This window comes from Gopherus evgoodei, chromosome 4 (genome assembly GCF_007399415.2).
Source record: "Gopherus evgoodei ecotype Sinaloan lineage chromosome 4, rGopEvg1_v1.p, whole genome shotgun sequence".
NCBI lineage: Eukaryota > Metazoa > Chordata > Testudines > Testudinidae > Gopherus > Gopherus evgoodei.
The window spans coordinates 52,940,578-52,954,857 of NC_044325.1; the positions used below are offsets into that span (position 1 = coordinate 52,940,578).

The 14,280-nt window shown below is 44.6% G+C and overlaps 1 protein-coding gene across 1 annotated transcript in view; it reads right to left on the reverse strand.

Moving 5' to 3' along the window:
• The window catches only part of G2E3 (G2/M-phase specific E3 ubiquitin protein ligase), a 64,867-nt gene that overhangs the window by 29,842 nt on the left and 20,745 nt on the right, over positions 1–14,280 (reverse strand). The window contains exons 4-5 of the mRNA XM_030559351.1: positions 10,039–10,136; positions 142–243 (exon numbers count right to left, since the gene is read on the reverse strand). Coding sequence (XP_030415211.1) covers positions 142–243; positions 10,039–10,136 — 200 coding nt within the window. The remainder of the gene's footprint in view (positions 1–141; positions 244–10,038; positions 10,137–14,280) is intronic.

Consider the following 14,280-nt stretch of genomic DNA (forward strand, 5'->3'; position numbering starts at 1 on the left):
CCATTTGTAAAGAAAAATCATTCTTTAACTAAAAATATATATCTTGAAAAATTAATTACAAACCAGATTTGTTATTGAGTTTAAAGTGCAAAAATGATGAAACAAATATGAACAGTGATAATACTGGAGCTTAATTCTTACCAGTTTTGCAGCTCTGTTTACTTCTTTCCTAATGTCCTTGATTAAAAACCCATAAACTCCTTCATCTTCTTCACCCCTCTGCCAAATTCCACTTGACATCAGCTATAAATACAGTTAAAATTAGTAAGAAATTCCAAGACACTAAACTATTGTTTTAATCAACTTTAATGTCTAGGACTGGACTATAAACAGCTGTTGGTATCAATATAGAAAACCCTAGTAGATTGATTTAACAAAATGTTTAAGACAGCGATATTCTTCCATTGCAGAAGCAGAATAGCCTTTCCCTTCCTCCCAGCATACTGTTGCTAAGGAATTGCAGAAATTTATTTGACTAATTCCTAGGACCAAACTAAATGTATTCCAGGGTCCAGGAGACAGTGGCTGAGAACCATGCAGGACAAGCAACACTAATGTAGGAAAGTTTTAGAACACATGGATGTGCCCAGAATGAAAAAAGCAATCTTATCCTAGTCACTTTAAAAAAAAAAAGATGTATAGCAATTTACTAGTCTAACTTCCACCTAAACAAGAAGAGTATTTTCACACATCGACTCACTAGCCTAACAAGGAGGGCTTTAAACTAGGTTCAAAGGATACAGGTGACTAAAGCCCACAGGTAGGTATTTTAAAAAGGTAACCTTAACAGAGGGCTACATATTGGGGAGTGGGGTTGTGGGGAGAGGAGGGGCAGGGAATGGAAAATTATAGTAGGATCATGGGAACCTTTGAGAGTCTTTGTTTAGATACGGATAAGCACAATTGAAAGGAATAGTCTAGGTGATTTTCTGAAGGGTTTGGTCCTTTCTAGATAGTAGGCTCTTAACGTCTAGTGTGTGGAACACTGCCTCCCTTTTATTCCTGTGTGGTTTGGGGAAGAACGATAGAAGATGAATAGACTGATTCAAGTGGAAGGATGAAGGTATTTTAGGTACGAACTTTGGGTGTGGTCTCAAAGTAACTTTATCTTTGAAGAAAACTGTAATGTGGGGAGCTATGCCATGAGAGCTCTTATTTCCACCACAATTTGGGCAGATGTGATGGCCATGAGAAAGGCAGTCTTCATAGAGAGATGTATGAGTGAGCAGGTCACCATGGGCTCAAGTGGGGGACCAGTGAGACATCTTAGAATTAAATTAAGGTCCCAAGGTGGTGTAGCATCTCAAACTTATGGGTAGAGGTTCCAAATACCTCTAAGAAAACTTTTTGTTGCGTGATGCGTGAACACCGGTTGATCTTACCGTAGAAGGCCAAAATTGCCATGAGATGCTCCCTCAGTGAATTTGATGATAGCCTTGATATTTTTAGTCCCAGGATATAGTCCAGTACCAAGTGTGTATTACTTTCGGTATTAATGGGAAAGTAAGAAAGGCATCCCCCAGAAACTGACAATCCAATCCTGCGCTTGAGCAGAATTGTGGGCACTTGCTGTTCCTGGCCGTGGCAGAAAGATCTATGCTTGTGTAGGACCATGGTATCTAGCTGCCACTCATGTTGTTCCTGGGAGAATTTCCTGCTGAGCATGTCCAGCTGTCATGTTTTAAAGTCCTGGTAGGTAAGTAGCTCATGTTGATCCTATAGTGAATATACCAATTCCATAATTTCACCACGTCTGCACACAGGTAAGATGAGCTTGCCCCTCCTTAGCAGTTTACGTAAAACATACAAGCGATGTTGTCTGTCATTATCTTTATGTTCTTGTTTCTGATTAGTGGCAAAAAGTGTGAGCATGCATTCCTGACAGCTATGAGTGCCAACAGATTGTTGTGTAATGTTGACTCTTAGCGGGGTCCATTTGCCCTGTACTGTGTAGTTATACAAGTGGGCTCCCCATCCCAACAGAGGTTCATCCATTGTCAGTATCAGTGATAACGGTGCTTGGGTGAAAGGAACTCCGGCACACTAATTGTGGGATTTTGTCCACCAGTCGAGTGAGCTGTGAAGGGCATTGAGTGATTCTTGTTTAAGTTGTGTCTGTGCGGAACGTATACGATTCTGAGCCATCCCTGAAGGCAACACATATGTAGTTTGGCATGTTTTACAACAAAGGTGGCTGTTGCTATATGCTCCAGGAGTTGAAGACAGTTTGGCTGATATCTACAGATTGGTTTGAACTGTGGAAATCAAGCTGACTAAGCTGGTGAAGTGTGCGGTGTGTTGGGAGGCAGGCTTTGGCCTCCACTCCATCAAGTGAATTTTAGGTGCCATACAGATGTTGATGTTGATTTCCGAGGGTTTACCTGTAGACCTAGCCTTAAGAAAAGATCCATTGTCTCTCACGTAGCTCAGTACACGTTGTCTCAAGAAGGGCTTTCAGTAAGTAATCATCCAAATATGGGAATATCATAATTCTTTGTTTTCAGAGGTGTGCTGCTACTACTGCAAGGACTTTGGAAAACACTCTTGATGCTGAAGAGAGCCCAAACTGAAATAGCTTGTGGTGGAAGTGATTCTGTCCCATAAGAATCTGAGGAATCTCTTGTAGGATCAGTGAATGATAATATGAAAATAAGCACCTTGAAGGCTGAGGGCTGAGAACTAGTCCCCATAGACCTGTTCTGGGATTATTGTTGCTTATGTAACCATCTTGGAATCATTTTTCTTTCACAAACTTGTTGAGTGGTCTTTGTCTATATTGGGTCTCCAACCACCATTCTTTTTCTGCATTAGGAAATAGTTGGAATAAAAGCCCTTCCCTCTCTGTTGAATCAGAACTGGTTCTATAGCACCTAATTGTAGAAGGTAATTAGTTTTCTCCCATAAAAGGTGTTTGTGCGAAAGGTCTCTGAAGAGGGACAGGGAGAGAGGATGGGTAGGAGGGTGGGAGGTAAAATGAATTAAGTATCCATTGCAGATAATCTCTAACACCCATTTGTCCGTGGTGATAGTCCGCCACATTGGGAAGAAAGGGGTAAGGCAGTTGCCAAAATAATGGAAACTTTCTGGCCGTTGGGTCTGGGGAGGCATCTCGGGGCCTTGACCAAAGTCTCAAAATGGTTTCTTTGATGTGGATGGCTCAGATGTTGATGATTGTGATGGGGGTTGTCTACATTTACCAGGTGTGTCTCTTTTCCTTTGTGGGTCATAATGTTTCTGAGGTGGGACAAATGAAAGAGGTTGAGATCTTTCTATAGCGTGGAATCTACTAGGTCTTCTCTTTTGAATCGGTGTATAAATACCTAATGATCTTAATGTTGCTCTTGAATCTTTTAGGGATTGGAGGGATTCATCGGCAAATAATTCGTACTATTCAAATGATAGATCCTCCACTGTGGCCTGCTGTCGCTATCAAAAGAACAGCTGCGTCAGCCACATCTAAGTAAGCCTGTAATGCAGTCCGCGCCAGTAGTTGACCCTCCAACCTGATTCTTTTTGTCTTCCAGAAAATACTCAATAAATTCACTCCATTTGGAGTAATTTGTGATTATATTTTGACATAAGCACTTCATACTTGGTAATTCTAAATTGCAGAGTTGTTAATCGCACCTCATTGATAGGAAGAGCTATTTTTGCTGATGTTGAAGTATGCAGGATATCAGTGTTCTGATTCTCTCACTTCCTCTAATGGAACTTCAAGAAAATCTGCTATCCTCCTGAACAGTTCCTGGAATTGCCTGAAATCATCTTGCTGTCATTGGTGGGGGAGGCATGACTACTTCGTCACATGAAGATGAACAGATATTGCTTGCAGGCATGGTTTCCTTATCCAGTCTCTCTTCCTGTTTCTTTAAAGACTCTCCTTCAGGCTCATGTGGCCTAGCTATTGAGGATGATCAGGAGTGTCTCATCCTCTCTCTGGAGGGTCAGGAAAATTGTTGCCATTATGCAGCCCCTGGATCCCAATAAGGACATTGTGGTGGGGAAAAGGCACAGGTAGGAGAATCCATGGGTGTCAATACCAAGCTTTTGGGTCACCTCTGGCTTCATAGTATCTTGCCTGAGCATAACAGTTGATTTATGCAGCTCCCTAATGTGATGGGGGGCTATATGGTGCAAGAGAATAAATGTCCTCATCATCATCATCACTAGAGAAGGGAGGTGCAGTCCTGGATGGTGACAGATAGATATGGTATGCATCTCCAGGGGTGAGGTACATACTGTGGTGGTATTGGTATGCAAAAGTATAAATTCAGGTGTATCAAAAACCAATGGGGTCTTTTGGAAGTCTAAAAATTCTTGCAGTACTGGCACCACCATCATCAGTACTGTGGAAGGTATTTGCATCAGTGCTGCTGCAGTGGAAGAGGTTGTCAGTGTTGAGGTTGTTCTTTTCTCCACTGAGTGTCCAGCACGTGGCGCCGTAAGTCTTATCGGTGACAACGTGCTTGATACAGCGAATCTAAGTGGTTCAGTAGGTACCATCTTTGAGGATCTGGATTTTTCCTTGCCACTATCACTTGACAGTGCCCTTTTGTCGAATCCTGCCCTATTGGGGTCCTTGGACTTACCAACGGCAATGGTACCAACGGCAGAGGACCTAGGATCCTGGCATATCCTTATGCCAGTTGGTGACGAAGCCACCAATCTCACGAGAGATCTTTGTCTTTTAGCTGGCTCTTTAATAGGTGAAGTTGAAGCCCGCTTCTTGCAACTTTTTGTGAGGAATCCGTTGATTTCCTATTCACAGCCAGTGGGGAGTGTGGAGAAGCTGATGTTGATGCTGATGGAAACCACTGTCTGGGGGAGGAGGTCCTGGGACCAGGGTCTGAAGCTAGCCATAGTGAGCTCTCCATCATAAGGAGTTTTAGCTTTAGCTCACAGCCATTCCGAGTTTAAGGCAATGCGTGCACTTTTGCGGCACATATGCTTCTCCCAGACAACGGATGCAATCGGAGTGACCATAAATAACAGGGATGGCCTCCCAGCAGAAGAGACAACATTTGAACCCAGTGGAGCCAGGCATACCCCGCTTTATAGGGATCACTTCCCTGAGGGAAGAAATGGGGGAGAAACTACTATGCTAATCAAAGGGTCAAACAACAAAAAGAAAAAACATAACAATAAAGAAAATCAAGGAATTACTACTACTAAAAGTCTAACTGAAACACTATTATTATGAAATTCAGAACAAAAAGCACTAAGAAACTCACTACGAAAAGGCTCTGCTAGAGACTCCGTCTCAGGCCAAGGGTGGTTGAGAAGGAACTAAGGGCGGTTTGGCCACATAGCGCTTTACAGCCCCCGAATGTGGAGCAAGACGAGGAGAGCACATGTGCGGCCCAAACAGGCACTGCTACCAAGAATCTCTGATCCTAGGCACAGGGATGCAGACACACTAAAGTGGAGCACACACAGGGACACTACTCGAAGTAGTAGTATAGGTTCATACTTAGCAGGGAAGGAGAGCTAATAACAGATGACATCAAGAAGGTGGAGGTGTTTAATGCCCATTTTGCATCAGTCTTTACTAAAAAGGTTAATGGTGACCAGATACTTAACCCAATTAATATTAACAATGAGGAGAAAGGAACACAAGCCAGAATAGGAAAAGAAAAGGTTAGAGAAGTTAGATGTAGCCAAGTCGACTAGCCATGATGTAATGCACCTTAGGTACTTAAGGAACTATCTGAAACAATCTTGGAACCATTAGCAATTATCTTGGAGAACTCATGGAGGATGGGTGAGGTCCCAAAGGACTTGAGAAAAGCAATCATAGTACTGATCTTTAAAAATGTGAACAAGAGAACCTGGGGAATTCTAGACCAATCACGGTCTAACTTCAATACCTGGAAAGATATTGAACCAAATTATTAAACAATCAATAGGTAAGCATCTAGAGGATAATAGGGTTAAAATGAATAGCCAGCATGGATTTGTCAAGAACAGATCATGCCAAACAAACCTAATTTCCTTCTTTGAGAGAGTGCTATTGGCCTAGTGGATAGGGGGAAGCAGTAGATGTGATATATATATGATTTTTTTAAAGTTTTTTAAACAGTGTCACATGACAAACAAATTGGAGAAATGTGGTCTGGATTAAACTTTTGTTAGGTGAATGCACAACTGACTGAAAGACCATACTCAAAGGGTAGTTATCAGTGATTCGCTGTCAAACTGGGAAGGTATATCTAATGGCATCCCACAGGGGTCTGCTCTGGATCTGGTACTATTCAATATTTTAATTCATAGCTTGGAATAATGGAGTGGAGAGAATGCTTATAAATTCTGTGAATGACACCAAGCTGGAAGCAGCTGCTAGCACTTGAGGATAGGTTTAGAATTCAAAATGACCTTGACCAATTGAAAAATTGGTCCGAAATCAACAAGATAAAACTCAGAGACAAGTGCAAAGTACTACCTTTAGAAATTTTTAAAAAAAAATCAAACGCACAAGTACAAAATGGGGAATAACTGGATAGATGGTAGTACTGCTGAAAAGGATTCAGGGATCACAAAATGAATGAGTTAATAGTGATGCAGTTGTGAAAAAGGCTAATATTCTGAAGTATATTAACAAAAGAGTTATATGTAAGAAACAGGAGGATATTGTTCTGTTCTGTTCGGCCCTGGCGAGACCTCAGCTGGAATACTGTGCCCAGTTTTGGATGCCACACTTTAAGAAAGATGTGGACAAATTGGAAAAAGTCCAGAAGAGAGCAACAAAAATTGGTCAGGTTTTCCAAACCTTTTATCATCAGGAAAGGTTAAACAAACTTGACAAGTTTAGTCTTGAGAGAAGATTTGGGGGGAACCTGATATCAGTCTTTAAATATGCTAAGGGCTATTATAAAGAGGACAATGAACAATTGTTCTCCATGTCTTCTGAAGATAGGACAAGCAATGGGCTTAATCTGCAGCAAAAGAGATTTAGGTTAGATAGTAGGAAAAACTTTCTAACTATAAAGATAATTAAGTACTGAAATACAAAGAGAGTTTGTGGACTCCCCACCATGGGAGCTTTTTAAGAACAAGTTGGACAGGTGCATGTCTGGGATGGTGGTCTAGGTTTACTTCATCCTACTTCAGTGTAGATGACCTCTCGAGGTCTCTTCCAGGCCTACATTTCTGTGAGTTCTTAATAAAAACACAGACTATAATTTATTTGAAAGCACAAGGAATAGGTGAATCTACTGAGTAACGCCAACAAGGATTTTAGAAACAGATCATGCCAAAATAATCTGATGGCCCTTTGATACTGCTAAATATTGAGTGGACAAGCTAAGTATTCAAGATACTTCATTTGTGTAAAAAGCCTTGCTGAAATACATTACCAGACTTGAAGCTCATTAAAGAAATTAGAAGAGTATTGTCTGAATAATAAAAGAAACAGCAAAAAACATCAGAATAACTTGGAACTCTTGTTTGACAAGCAGGAAATGAGAACACACTAGTGTACAATGATATATGTTGAGAAAAAAACAACAGGAACACAAATGTGATAGTTACCTGTAAGAATCATAAAGACAGATTTTTATGAAATATCCGAAACTGTCATAATAGAAAAAAAATATCAAGGAAATAATTGCACCTTGTGTCCTTTTTGTTTCTTAAGAAGCATATAGCTCTTACTGCATCCACAGGATTTAAAAACCATAATTGGTTTAAAGACACTAACACAGTGGTGGGCAACCTGCTTCCGGGCTGCAAGACATTTTGCTGACGTTGACCGTCTGCAGTTACGGCCCCCTGCAGCTCCCAGTGGCCACAGTTCGCCATTCCTGGCCAATGGGAGCTGCCAGAAGCAGCGGCCAGCATATCCCTGCAAATCACGGCCACTGGGAGCTGCAGGGGGCTGGGCCTGCGGTCAATGTCAGCAAAACGTCTCGCAGCTTGCAATCAGATTACCCTAATGGATCCCATGTGGCCCTCAGGTTACCCACCACTACACTAACACGACTCATGGAAAATTCACTCTGCAGCAACGATAGGCTTTATTTTATGTTGTTTCTTCAGAGGCACACAGAACTGAAGGTGCTCCCCAGGGCAAGAAGGTGAATGGCCAATGGCCCCTGCAGTAAAGAAGCTCTAACTTACAATTGCCTTATCCAACTTTTTTTGCAGCCCAGAATCTCTGAAGCACAGTGATACAAGCATGCCCCTTCCCCCTCTCCACACAGGGATCTGCAAAGGAGGACTGCATAGGGCCTCTTACATCAACCCTATGCTGATTCTGCATCAGGAAATTCTCCTATAGCCTACTGTGGCCTCCTTACATGGCCAAAGCAGTGTACAGAGTGAGAGCCAGAATCTATCCCAATACCTTAAAAGTAAGCTACAAAGAAAAACTATGGGCTTGCACCTTTTTCCATCTTCATAAGATGAAATAGCAGCTTGCAACCATGTGCACACATACAAGTGTGTGTACATTTAGTAGTTTATTCCACCCCATATTTTTACGTTGGATCTTCAGATCTTGTCTGCCCAGGAAAGCTGATGACAACTAAAGAACTAGTAAAACAATAATACTATAAGAAAGAGCAAAAGGAATTTTAATGGGACTGTTTAAATTTTGGTTTTTGTTTAACATTACTTAACTTCAACGACTATTACATTTATTTTAGAAACAGGATATCTTGGATAAAGGTTCAAAACCCAACCCCTTCTATCAATGCAATTAATGGAGACACCAATGAGTTCCTCCAGCAAGAACAGGGAACACTAGACTTGATATTCCTGATACTTTTACAGTAAAAAACAAACAGAAAAACAAATATAAGACTTTCATGCTGTATTTATACATAGAGAACAAACAGGGTACCCCACCAACTTTTAAAAAACATTTTCAGATCATCTTTAAGCCTCAAGTTAAACAATCATGATGGTCCCTTCTGACCTTAAAGTCTATGAATCTAATAAAGTCTAAATGAAATATTAATTCTGGAAATTATCAATTGTAGCTGATGTTATTGTCACAGCCAAAAACATTAAACATCTAGTTAGCTTGTATCCATAGCTATTCTCAGTTTAAGTTTTTTTATTAAAATGGCTGAGTTACTGGAGCTATGACCTAATGATAAGACTCACACTTATTAAGCTGAAGCAAGGACTGTTTTTCTAGCACAGAGGTTCTTAAACTTCATTGCACTGCAACCCCTTCTGACAACAAAAATTACTACATGATCCCAGGACCAAAGCCTGAGCCCACCCAAGCCCCTTTGCCCCGGGCCAGGGTAGGCAAAGCCAAAGCCCCAGCACCCAGGGCTCAAGCCCTCAGGCTTCGGCCTGAGGTGGAGGGGATCAGGCTTTGTCGGTGAGGCTCGGGCTTCAAGCCAGCTGTAATGTGGTATCTGGACTTGATATTCCTAGTATTTCTACATTAAAAAACAAAAAGAAAAATAAATATAAGACTTTCAGGCTTTATTTATATATAGAGAACAAACAGGGTACCCCACCAGCTAATGCCAGCCCTGGCGACTCCATTACAATGGGGTCCCGACCCACAGTTTGAAAACCACTCCTAGCGCTATAATGAATCCAGATAATGCAGAGTGAGGTACACCACATAGCAAATGAAGAATTACATGTATGCTGCTAAAAACAGAATTATACTGAAAGGGGAAATATTTTAATGAAGGTTTGAGTTCTTAGATCCTACAATTATTAAACTAAATCTTCATTTAAATGCAGAGTCTGATGAGATAACATCGATCCATTACCACTAATTTTTAAAAACGATATCAAGTTTTTTGATTTGGGAATGTGCTAAATGCTAATGTGACTATTCAACAGTGAGTAACAACCTATTATGGTGTGTTTTCTTTCTGCTGCTGAATCTTTAAAATAACTGAAAAGGCTCAATAAATCTCCCCAAAAGCAAATAATTTGGAAATTAGAAGAGAGATCTTGGAATTCTGCAGACAAAGAGCTGCAGGTTCACTGCTGTTTAGTTTACCAATTTTCATCAGAAAAATTGGTAAGTTCCTAGAATTCGGTTCAGGATCGGTATGAAATACTTACCAAGCAGTAGTAATGAACAGTGAGATTGTATTCCTTGTAAGTTCTCTTTTCTCCATATTTTTCAGGACAGTCATCAGTTCGTTGACAGAGGACACAGGCTAAAATATTGAAACACTGTTTAGAAACATTTAATGGAAATGGTCTATTAACAGAAGATGCTGGTTCTAACCCTTAAATAAATTAAGTATGACCTAGGCTACTGGGTAAGTTTAGTAAAGCCAGTACCACCCATTTGGTATTCACCAGATAGAATTCAATGTTGTGTTTGTTTACCACACTCCACTTAAAAGTACGTGGCTGTTGTTTCTCTCCACTTTTTGTAGGTGCTCTCCTAGCCTTCCTTCTTTTTTCATGGGTAGGCTTTGAAGTGCAGAGCAGAAAGAGCAAGAGAAGAGAGATTGCAGGTTGCTCCTTCCCTGGCTCCTGCTGGATCCTAGTGAACAATGGATTTTGCTCACCCAGCAGGCGCCTCTTGGAACCTACCAGCAAGCCACACGCCACCAGTTGAAATGCCCTGTTTTAAAAGCCAGCTAAGGTGGTGTCATAAACAGATAGCTAAGGGTTAATGTCTCTTTCACCTGAAGCACCTGACCAGAGGACCAATCAGGAAACCGGATTTTTTCAACTCTGCGTGGAGGGAAGTTTGTGTCGAAGGGCTTGTCTACATCACAAAGTTGCAGCGCTGGTGAGGGGGTTACAGCGCTGCAACTTAGGAGGTGTACACATCTGCAGGGCATCACCAGCGCTGCAACTCCCTGTTTGCAGCGCTGGCCGTACTCCCGTTTTGTCTCGGGTGTAGAGGATCCAGCGCTGGTGATCCAGCGCTGGTAATCAAGTGTAGACACTTACCAGCGCTTTTCTTGACCTCCGTGGAATAAGCAGGTATCCCAGCATACCTGAGGATACCTCTCTGGTAATCAAGCAGGTCTCCTTCCCCGCGGTTTGCTCCGGTGTTCTCCGAATCCCTCCCCATTCGGGTCTCCTTCCCCGCGGTTTGCAGGGGGGTTCGGGGAACGCGAGAGCAAACCGCGGGGAAGCAGGTCTCCTTTCCCGCGGTGTGCTCTCGCGTTCCCCAAACCCCCGTGCAAGCAGGCCTCCTTCCCCGCGGTGTGCTCTCGCGTTCCCCGAACCCCCGTGCAAGCAGGCCTCCTTCCCCGCGGTTTGCTCTCGCGTTCCCCGAACCCCCGTGCAAGCAGGTCTCCTTCCCCGCGGTGTGCTCTCGCGTTCCCCAAACCCCCGTGCAAGCAGGCCTCCTTCCCCGCGGTGTGCTCTCGCGTTCCCCGAACCCCCGTGCAAGTAGGTCTCCTTCCCCGCGGTTTGCTCTCGCGTTCCCCGAACCCCCGTGCAAGCAGGTCTCCTTCCCCGCGGTTTGCTCTCGCGTTCCCCGAACCCCCATGCAAGCAGGTCTCCTTCCCCGCGGTGTGCTCTCAGCGTTCCCCGAACCCCCGTGCAAGCAGGTCTCCTTCCCCGCGGTGTGCTCTCGCGTTCCCCGAACCCCCGTGCAAGCAGGTCTCCTTCCCCGCGGTGTGCTCTCGCGTTCCCCGAACCCCCGTGCAAGCAGGTCTCCTTCCCCGCGGTGTGCTCTCGCGTTCCCCGAACCCCCGTGCAAGCAGGTCTCCTTCCCCGCAGTGTGCTCTCGCGTTCCCCGAACCCCCGTGCAAGCAGGTCTCCTTCCCCGCGGTTTGCAGGGGGGTTCGGGGAACGCGAGAGCAAACCGCGGGGAAGGAGACCTGCTTGCACGGGGGTTCGGGGAACGCGAGAGCAAACCCCGGGGAAGGAGATCTGCTTGCAGGGGGGTTCGGGGAACACTGGAGCAAACCGGGGAAGGAGACCTGCTTCGCCGCGGTTTGCTCTCGCGTTCCCCGAACCCCCCCTTGAAGCCGCCCAACAGCGCTGCAGTGTGGCCACATCTAACACCACTTGCAGCGCTGGTTGCTGTAAGTGTGGCCACTCTGCAGCGCTGGCCCTATACAGCTGTACTAATACAGCTGTAACAACCAGCGCTGCAAAATTTTAGATGTAGACATACCCTGAGTCTTTGTTTTCTGTCTGCCTGCTTTCTCTGAGCTTTGGAGAAGTATTTCTGCTTTCTAATCTTCTGTTTCCACGTTGTGAGTACCAAAGAGTTTGTTTCTTTTGTATTTACATGAATATAGTGCTGGAGTGCTTTGATTTGTATTCTTTTTGAATAAGGCTGTTTATTCATATTTCTTTTAAGCAATCGACCCTGTATTTGTCACCTTAATACAGAGAGACCATTTGTATGTAATTTTCTTTCTTTTATATAAAGCTTTCTTTTAAGGCCTGTTGGAGTTTTCTTTACTGGGAAACTTCAGGGAAGTTGAGTCTGTACTCACCAGGGAATTGGTGGGAGGAAGGAGTCAGAGGGAGATCTGTGTGTGTTGGATTTGTTCGCCTGACTTTGCATACCCTCTGGGTTGGGGGGGAAGGGAGATTGACTCGGTGATTCTGGTTTCCAGGACTGGGAACGGAGAGGGGGAGTCACTCTGGGTATGTCTACATCTACAATTTTGTAGCGCTGGTTGTTACAGCTGTATTAGTACAGCTGTATAGGGCCAGCGCTGCAGAATGGCCACACTTACAGCAACCAGCGCTGCAAGTGGTGTTAGATGTGGCCACACTGCAGCGCTGTTGGGCGACTTCAAGGGGGGTACGGGGAACGCGAGAGCAAACCGCGGGAAAGCAGGTCTCCTTCCCCGGTTTTGCTCCAGTGTTCCCCAAACCCCCGAGCAAGCAGGTCTCCTTCCCCGCGGTTTGCTCTCGCGTTCCCCGAACCCCCGTGCAAGCAGATCTCCTTCCCCACGGTTTGCTCTCGCGTTCCCCGAACCCCCCTGCAAACGGCAGGGAAGGAGACCTGCTTGCTCGGGGGTGTGGGGAAGGAGACCTACTTGCACGGGGGTTCGGGGAACGCGAGAGCAAACCGGGGCAGGAGACCTGGTTCCCCGCGGTTTGCTCTCGCGTTCCCCGAACCACCGAGCAAGCAGATTTCCTTCCCCACGGTTTGCTCTCGCGTTCCCCGAACACCCGAGCAAGCAGATCTCCTTCCCCGCGGTTTGCTCTCGCGTTCCCCGAACCCCCCTGCACACCGCTGGGAAGGAGACCCGCTTAGGGGGGCATTCAGAGAACACCGGAGCAAACCGCGGGGAAGGATACCTGCTTGATTACCAGAGAGGCTTCCTCAGATATGCTGGGATACCTGCTTATTCCACGGAGGTCAAGAAAAGCGCTGGTAAGTGTCTACACTTGATTACCAGCGCTGGATCCTCTACACCCAAGACAAAACGGGAGTACGGCCAGCGCTGCAAACAGGGAGTTGCAGCGCTGGTGATACCCTGAAGATGTGTACACCTCCTAAGTTGCAGCGCTGTAACCCCCTCACCAGCGCTGCAACTTTGTGATGTAGACAAGCCCTCAGTTTGGATTCGCAGAGCTTGTGTCTGTGTATCTCTCCAGGAGCACCTGGAGGGGGGAAGGGGAAAAGGATTATTTCCCTTTGTTGTGAGACTCAAGGGATTTGGGTCTTGGGGTCCCCAGGGAAGGTTTTTCAGGGGGACCAGAGTGCCCCAAAACACTCTAAATTTTTGGGTGGTGGCAGCAAGTACCAGGTCCAAGCTGGTAACTAAGCTTGGAGGTTTTCATGCTAACCCCCATATTTTGGACGCTAAGGTCCAAATCTGTGACTAAGGTATGACATGAGTGGCAGCGGTTACGGGATAGACAGAATCCAGAAGCCAGTAGGAATATTATATTTTTCTTTTCTCTGCTAAGGGCTTTTTAGCAGAGAGAAACAGTTTGGTTTTAAAAGGGAACCAGAGAGAATTTTTTTTTCTGCTCTCTCTGGCAGTTTGTGGCTTGCATAGTAAGCAAGAAGCCATTAAGAGGCCGTTAAGGGTCTTTTGTCACACAATAGCACTCCCATTAGGAGTCAATTACCAGCACTATATACATGCAAATAAAGTGGTTTTTCTGGTTTGCTTTACATTGAAAACAAAGGGCAGACCCCAGGAGGCAACAGAGCCTGCAGTTCAGAAGATAAACACCGGAGGGCACCCCAACACAAGAAAACAGGAACCATGCCTACCAAGACAAAAATGGAGGCCGAAGAACAAATCAAAGAAGCTGAACACAGGCGAAAAAAGACTACAAGAGATGGAGCTGAGAGAAAGAGAAAGAGAGGCAGCCTACAAAAGAGAGCAAGCAGCCAAAGATGCAGACCACCAA